The 9,029-nt window shown below is 36.6% G+C and overlaps 1 protein-coding gene across 1 annotated transcript; it reads right to left on the bottom strand.

Moving 5' to 3' along the window:
* Positions 1-5,185: 5,185 nt before the first annotated feature.
* LOC131042267 (UDP-glycosyltransferase 91B1-like) lies at positions 5,186-8,427 on the bottom strand. Its single transcript, XM_059216951.1, has 2 exons — positions 6,891-8,427; positions 5,186-6,199 (listed from the first exon to the last, which is right to left on the bottom strand). The coding sequence occupies exons 1-2, from the start codon at positions 8,299-8,301 to the stop codon at positions 6,189-6,191; spliced, it is 1,422 nt and encodes a 473-aa protein (XP_059072934.1). The 5' UTR covers positions 8,302-8,427; the 3' UTR covers positions 5,186-6,188.
* Positions 8,428-9,029: the final 602 nt, after the last annotated feature.

The raw sequence follows: 9,029 nt of genomic DNA, 5'->3' as shown, positions 1-9,029 counted from the left end.
CATCTTCAAAGTACACATTACATTCACTGGCATGTAAATGGTTTTGAAGAACACATCACCACAGAAAATGATGAAGAGCTGCAAGTAGAAGATATTCATCAAACAACTCAAGAAGGCCTATACGAATAGGAGTTTTTGTCACAAATGGGGGCATCAAACAACTTCAATGTTGCTGCTCTTCAACTGTTTGGCAAACGTGATTTTGATCTACAGTTTGATTGGACTGCTTCTATACCTGATGAAACACTGCATTCAAAAGCATTTAACTTTATTTTAACAGAGAAAAGCCATGCATCGCACTATCTTGCCAATCCACATTTAAATGCACCTACTAACTATGAGCTTGCATGAAACCAAATGATTGCACTTGATATTATTAAGACTCATGCTGAACACAACCTGCATTCTTCACCATTACGATTAATCATTCAAGGCACTGCAGGCACTGGAAAATCATTTCTAATTGACTGCATACGCAAACAGTTAAATTCAAATACAGAACTTGCACAATGCCCTTTGCTTGTACTAGCACCAATAGGTGTCTCCACATATAATATCCAAGCAACCACAATCCATGTTGCCCTCCGTATACCCATTCAAGAATACAAACCCTTAACAGACCATTCCCTATTAATGTTTCAAGAACAATGCAAACACTTACATTACATTTTAATAGATGAAATGAGCTTTGTTGGCCCTCAATTACTCATTAAGATTGATAAAAGATTGCGGAAAGCTTTCCCCAGCAAACAACATGAATCATTTGCAGGTGTCTCAGTCATTTTTATTGGTGATCTTGCACAGCTTCCACCAGTTATGGATAGGCCATTATATACATCGCACTCAATGGCACTAGCTCTATGGCACACATTCAATACTGTTGTCACCTTGGATATTCCATTTCGTCAACAAGGCACGAGTTCTTCACACATAAGATTCTGTGAAATATTGCTTAACATCCGCAACTCAACACCATTGCAAATAGATTGGGAATCCCTGCAGTTGTGGTCAACCCATGCCTTGACACTTGATGAGAATAATCACTTCAACCAATAGAAGCATTTGTTTGCAACAAATGCAGCTTCAAGTGCACACAACATAAAAATGTTAACACAATTGCACTCACCCATTGCACGTGCAACAACAATCATCGGACATCAAAGAGATAAGTAGGCACACCAAGAAGAACAACTGGCATTTGAAATTCTTCTTTCTATAGACCAGGAAATTATGCTTATTGCAAATTTATGGATAGAAGTTGGCTTGATAAATGGTGCTTTGGGCCAGATTAAACAAATTGTCTACAATCCAGGTTCAAAACCACCTGATTTGCCAAAATATATTGTTGTTCTTTTCAAACATTATATTGGCCCTTCATGGGATCCACATAATGCAAAACATGTGCCAATTGCACCAATTACTAGAGGAAACCGAACACAAATTCCATTGGCAATGACATGGGGCATTACAATTCACAAATCACAGGGGTTGACATTAGACTTTGTCATAGTTGACATCAGAAAAACAGAAAAACAAGGCCTAACATTCATAGCCCTTTCAAGAGTAAAAGCAATTGAACATCTACGTATACAACCAGACTTCAGCTACCAAAGGTACTCCCGATTGAAAGGTACAACATCAATAGTGCTTCGGAAGACAGAGGAAGCCCGGTTGCTGCAGCTTTCACACAACATAGAACAAGCATACCCACAGATGAAACAAAATCAGGTATGTGAATCAAATCTTGATTATGTTTTCATGTATTGAATCTCTTCTACTCAATGTATCAACCACAAACAATATTTCTACTTTACAGGATCAACAACACAATGAATAACTATGAAAGTCCACAACACTTTTGCATCCTCAAACCCTGCAAAAAAAAGGTACACACATAACACCTGCCCCCAATTCAACAATTCTGTACGTTTCATGTACTAATACAACATTCTCTCTGCCATTTCACTTCTTCAATAAATTTAATATTAACTAATAATGCACTAATACAACATTCTTCTTTAACTGCACCTCTTCCATTTTACAGGTTTTACACATTTATTTGTACTTATGTTCCCTCACACTGCCACTCTTTAAATCGATTGGGTCTACTTCCAAGGTTCGCTTTTGCTGTTTACATATGTTTATTCATTTAAGTAAATAACTTTTTTTAATGGTTTCATCCCCACTGATGTGCACCAATGCAGACTGTAGGATACTTACTTTGGTTATGTTATTTCATTATTTGTGGACGTGACAACTTTCAGTCTCCAACCTCTCTGCCCACTCTCACAGGTATTTGCAATTTTCCTATTCTGTTGTTAGTCAAATTCTGCTTTAAGTTACAAATATTTTACTTTTCTGATAGTACCATAATATCTAATTTGTTTTGTTGTTGTCAACAATACTTTGGATGTTGTCTTTAATGATGTCTTTAATCATTTTGTTCTCAAAGCTATGCATTGAACCACAATGTTCTTTATTGCCAACATTTCACTCTGCAATTTTCACTCTGCCAACATTCACATAGATTGGTGACTTGTGTTCTCATTGTCAGTTTTTCCTCCTTACGTTTGCTTCTCCTAGTGACTATTTTACTGGGCTTTCTTGTGAGCTTATCACCATTAATCATTTGAAGTTGCAAGGTAAAGTTTAGTTTTACTTTAAAAACAATTGCTTTGTATTATCTTTTCTTTATAGCCTGTTTATTTTCTGCTACCATGTGCTTGCAGGGTTCCTGCTTTCTTTCTGTTACTTAACTATTTGACGCTGTCACTACTTGCAGTTTGCAACCAATTTCCAAGGCTATGATGTCTATTGCAAGCAATGAAAGGTTTGAATTTGTAATGTCGATTCTGGTATTATTTATTTTTGGACTCCAAAGTACCTGTTCTTTGCTCGCTGTAGCTCTCTTTGCTCACTATTTACCATTACAACATTCCTTCACACCTTAATTTTTTTTTCATTCAATAAAGAAGCTTTCAGTAAAGAATACCATCACATCTAGCCACATCGTTGGTTTAACGGTATGTAAACCTTACTTACTCATTCAATATATTGAATCCTCAACCTCACCTTCTAGGCTTCTTAATTTGTTCAGGATATGCTTTCTCAAGGTTTTCAATCTGTACCTATTATTCAATTCTACATTTATTGCCTGCTCTGTCTAACACCCGTCCAGACTTTCAGGTTCTCTTCACTGCAAAGATAGCTTCGCATGAAAAAAGATCAGGTAAATCCTTTTCACATTACATAAATACTCTTAAGTTCCTTTCACATCTTAAACAAAACTTAATTTTTACTCTTAAAATTCACTGCAGAAAAACTACCTCGCAACAAAGAAGTACTCACATGCAACATACAGGACAGTCAAATTCTGCAATTACACAGTCATCAGGTATTCTATTGCTAAAAAATACTATCTTTCAAATTTTCAAGTTTTTCAAAATTTTTAACTTCACCAGATTTTTATATTATCCAAAACCAACATATATAAATGATAAAATGATGCAGGTCTTTCACCATAAACATCAAATGCAATTCAACAAAAGGCTATATAACATGTTGCTCTTAGCAGCGTGGGGGATGGAGGGTGGATAAGAACAAGACTCTGGGTCCAACACGAAATTTGGTTGGGAATAATATAGCCTACAAAAAATAATGTATAACTATATTCATAACATATTCTTCATGTACATCATGCTGCATACGCTAGCATGGGGGATGGTGGGTGGAAAATTGTAAAACTTGGGAACAACCATTGGTTGGGATATGTACACAAATAAATAACTCTCACTTTAATAAAATTTCCTTGTTCAGTTATATAATATACATCACTTCATGTGTCTTTATTTCCCTATCTTCTCTAAGCACTTTCATTTATTGGACAACCTTACCTTATAAAAATAAATAACTATGTCATTTAGAACATCATGCTACTCATGACTATATGTATAACTCTATTAAAAGGCTCTACCCTTAACTAAATTATATCGCTCATTCATATTCCTTAACAATCACACCTATCAGCCTCCTGTTACAGGCACTTCCCCTGCAACTGCTAGTGTATATATACATACATATAATCTCTTACGTTACTAATGATACTGACTTGTAGTCTCATATGTTTATTATCATGGTCTAAAAAGTAATAAGTTGAAGAAGTTTACCACTCAGAAAATGAATGTGTCAAATGTGTCATGTGTGAAAGACTGTAGGATGATCTCATAAATCTAATAGTGGAGGAAAAACGCTTGATTTCTACTGAACCAAATCTTGTCAAGAATACTTCATTTATTATGGACAAGCTAGCACGCAACAGAATTATTAAATAAATGCGACCAAGCTATTAAAGAGGTGTGGATGCACCCATATCTCTTTTTCCAAGATATTAAAGAGGCATACGGAATAGGTCCGCTGACACCACTAAGCAATGAATTTTATTAGTTTGACTGGATAAAAAAAATATTATTTGGGATGCTAAATATGTCTTAAGACCGTAACTGGCATTTCTTTTGAGCATGAGTCGACCCCCAATACAATAAACATCTCAAATACGGGTGACTTACATCCTCTCAACAATAATTTTCTACCATATACCTAATCTGCATCTATGCCTGCATAAATATTTCTCTTTGCAGCCTGCATACTACGACTTTGACTTCCTATCGCGAAACTTATGGAAGTGTGTGAGTAATAGCCAAACTAGCAGTTAACAAACTACAGAGATGGGCAATAACCAGTTTTAAACAAGGGGATGTTTAATAATTCATTTACTAAACCTTCACTTTTAAGTAAAACTGATAATGTTTTCTTTTATATCAGATTGCAAATCTATGAATAATAATTTTACTCAGTTTTATCTAGCACAAGACAAATAGATCATATAGTATAAAAATTTGTAGGTAACAAATTGATTTTATTTTATTTTCCTTTTTAAGGTAATAAAATTTAATCTGGTTTTGAAACATAACCATACTAATTTATTGATAAACAGATACACAACTATTCTTTTATTCAAATTAAGTTTAGAATCTTAAGAAGGAAAGCCAATGCAAAGAGCACAAAAAAGAATCTAGTCTTGCTCTTTTATTACTTCTTAAAATTCTCAACCAAAATACCGTAAAATATCTATCAAATTACTACTTTCATAACAACACATATAATCATCTTTAGATGTATTCCAATGGAAAAGAACTAACCAAGGCTTGCTCTTTCATTACACATTAATTATTCTTTATTTAAATACTTTGAAAGATCTCACAATCATACATGACAATGAGAAAACACAAAAAAACAAGGCTTACTCTCCACCCAACCATATTGGCATCATGGAGCCTCATGTGCTCTAGCCAAACCCCCGAGCAAGAACACTAATATAGCCCCAAGTTATATTCATGGAGTCTCCTTATATGACATCAATGACCAAGGATACTTATTCTTCACAATTTCACATAACCACTCACTCAGCTTTGCATAACCAATTTTACTCTTTCCAAATTCTAAGATAAACTTTGCAACCTATCTTAATCTTACAACACACAAGTGAGAATGACAAAGGGAGTACAAGACTTATCTCTCTAAAGTTAGGCATATAGATCTCCATCTCCACATACAAGAACTCCTCTCAAATTTCTCTTCCTTTCTCCATAACCTGCAAAAGTTCTCCAAATTGGAGAAGTGGGTAACAACCCATTCTCCCTTCACAAACTCAATATACGAAATATTAACTTTGAAGACTTGGATGAGAAGGTGACACATGTCGCATTCCCATCCTCTCCTCCATGAAGTCTTTTCTTCATTTACGAGGGGACAAATAATAGGACAACCCATTCCCCCAAGTCTTCCCTCATGAATGAGGTATGGGGGTGGGATTGGTACCCTCAACTCATCCATCCTTCAAATTCATCACTCATCTTAATGAAGACTTTTGGAGGGTAAAGAAAGCCATAGGGCCTTTATTGCATGACTAATAGGCCCCCACCTCAAGGGTATAGACCCTGGGGGTCTATTTTTGTAATTTAAACATGGAAATTGACTCAACTCTCATTAAGACCCACAATGATAAACCTTACAACACACCCATATCGAAAATAAATGTCATTTTTCTCCTAAGTTAAGAGATGGCTACTTATAACTTCTCATAAAGGAAATATATTTTCAATAAGTGTTTCTCTTTTCTTTCATAGTCCTCATTGCCCACCTGCACATCATGAGCATAGTTAGACCACAATAACAAGTCATATTATTTTCTCTCATTTTTCATCAAGTTTACTAGGTAATACCAAACATAGTTCCATAAAATAATCTCATTTACAACCTCCCAATCCATCTAACCATCTATTAATGAAAATCATGTAATAGTTTAGGGTTGTATTATCTATGTGTGAGGTGGGGTGTTACAGTTATGGCTAGTTATTAGACATATATTGAGATTCTCATAATTAAACCAAAAAGAATGAATAGATATCTTTAAATTGATATGAAGAAAAACACCATTTTTTTCATAAATTGATAAAATAATAACTTTAATAAAGAAAAATAAAATTAGAAATATAAAAATATTGTAAAATAGACTCTACAAATAAATGGACAAGGCTAATCTCCACACAAAATAGCACTCTGTACAGTTTCTAAAATCTACAAAACATAAAAAATTTCATAAAATTTTCAGTAAAATCTTTATGATCTGCATCTCCATTACTGTAAAAACTCAAAAAATCGAAAAAAACAAACAATATTTTATAAATCTGAAAGTTTTTTACAGTATCATTTTATATGAAAATTAACTGCTGCAGGTGTTGCTATTTCAACAAGCACTTACAGGGGCGACTAACTATGTCAACTCTAACTAAAATGGAAGTGACGAGAACAAAGAGAGAACGTTCACAAACCAGACTGATTCGGTGGTTTAGAGACCTTCAGGCGTTTGATAAACTCCCTGATGTATTTTTCTTCTAATCCGCTGTCGCCAAATATGCTCTCTCTCATTTCACTCATTCTCGATTTCACAGTTATTACCTCCTCGCACTCTTCCTTCATCACCTTAAGCACGGCCGTTCGAATCTGATCCTCCGTGAAACTGCCATCCTCTTCTCTTTCCAGTTCCAACCCCAACTTAAGTTCTCCTCCCACAAGCCTGGCGTTAAGACCCTGGTCCACATTCATGGGAACAAGTACAAGTTTCACTCCAAACTTCACTGCCTCCACCACAGAGCTCCATCCCGAGTGGCTCAGAAACAAACCCACCGATGGATGCGCAAGAATCTGCAGCTGCGGCGCCCACTCGCTGTAAACAAGCCCTCGGTCTCCAGTTCGAGACTCAAAACCCTCGGGTAGTAAGCTGGACGCACTGCATCCCTCCTTAGAAAAGCGAGGGAAGCGCAACACCCACAGAAACGGCAGGCCCGTCGCCTCTAAGCCAAGTGCCAGCGCATCGATATGCTCTTTCGATAGAAAACATTCGCTTTCAAACGATACATACACAACAGACGAATCCGGGTGCTTGTCCAACCATCTTAGACATAAGGATTCCTGCTCTGAAATCCTCTTTTGGGGAAGATCCGGTAGCAAAAGACCAACAGGAACCACTGCCTTCCCGATAACTTTCTCCAGATATTGTATAAACTTGTCTTCCATTTCCAAGCACGATCTGATGATAATAAAGGAACATCCATGCACTGATTTAAAGAAGCGCTGCATGACTGAGATCTGCCCGTTATTGTCTTTCAAAGCACCTACAATATACCGCGCTTCGAAGGGCCGCCAAACAACTCGAGTAGATGGGTAAGCAGGCGGGGGTACGATCAAGTCCTCAACAGTGGTTTTCTCTTCCATGTCTCTGCTGGGATGAAGAAGATAACTACATGATGCAGCGTTAAAAGTGAGGAAGAAAATTGCCGGAATACCAAACTTGGCAGCAACAGTTGCAGCCCAGTACTGTGAAAAGTCGTAGACCACGTAATCAGGTAAGAGCCGGTGTAAGAGGTCTTCAAATGGCTGCTCCAGGGCATCCAGCGCCGTCTTTAATAAGGCTTCCATTTCATTGGGGACGTCGGAGGTGCTCTCTGCGCCGGCTAGTAGCCCCTCCACCGCTGGCAGCGGCAGCTGCACAAGATCGATCTTCCCATTCTCATGTAGTAACAATGGCCTAATTTTTGTAATGTTACGCGGTGTGGAGAGGAATGTTACTTTGAGTCCATGGTGAGCAAGCCTTTTGGAAAGCTGGAAGAAAGGCCCGATGTGGCCCTGTGCGAGCCAGGGAAACATGAGCGCATGAATCTGCTCCATTCTTTCTTCCTCCATAATACGACTCAGCTTTCTCTCCGACAAGATCCAACTGATCAATTTTCTAACTAATAGCTTAAGCAACAGATCAGATCGAATTGTGGCTATCGTTGTACCGTATATGAGCCACTTCTGTACTCGGAAAGATATCACCTTACACCTGTGGCTGACGATCAGTTGCAGTTCTATGTGGATATCTTTTGTTATTTTGTGTAGTGTCATATTTTGTTTTTTAATGATGTAATATAATACAGTTGTGATTTTATGTAAATTATATCATATTTTGCTTATTTTTTTAATGATGTAATATTTTATTGTTGTAGGTGAAGGGTACCAATAGATCTTATAGCTAACTTAGTGCATCTACGGATTTTATATTGTACATTAGATTTCAATGATTTCTTTTTTAGTGTCTGTGTATGTTACTTAACTGTTTATATCTATTGTATAGATTTTCGATAGTAACAAGGAATGATGTGGGATACGTTATGTCTGCGAGAGTGAAAAAGTGGTCATTTCAAAGTGTTGCTCAATACCTAATTAAAGACATCCCAATAACCATGCACTACAACCACCACAAAAATGGTCAATACTTGTGCACAAATGCTCCAGTAGTATGTGCTATGGGTACCAATAAAGCTACACATCTCCTCCACTTAAAGTCCAAAAATTCATACTACTAAGACTAAAGTTGACAGCTATTGGTACATGAGAAATTTGTTAATGCACTTTTAGTTTTATGATTC

Source organism: Cryptomeria japonica, chromosome 1 (assembly GCF_030272615.1).
Source record: "Cryptomeria japonica chromosome 1, Sugi_1.0, whole genome shotgun sequence".
Classification (NCBI taxonomy): Eukaryota; Viridiplantae; Streptophyta; class Pinopsida; order Cupressales; family Cupressaceae; genus Cryptomeria; species Cryptomeria japonica.
The sequence above is the reverse complement of the archived record's forward strand: the minus strand, read 5'-3'. Positions and strand labels throughout refer to the sequence as shown.

What these genes read in the sequence shown, in the direction of transcription:
- LOC131042267 (XM_059216951.1), bottom strand. Translation starts at nt 8,301, where the DNA reads ATGGAGGAAGAAAGAATGGAGCAGATTCATGCGCTCATGTTTCCCTGG.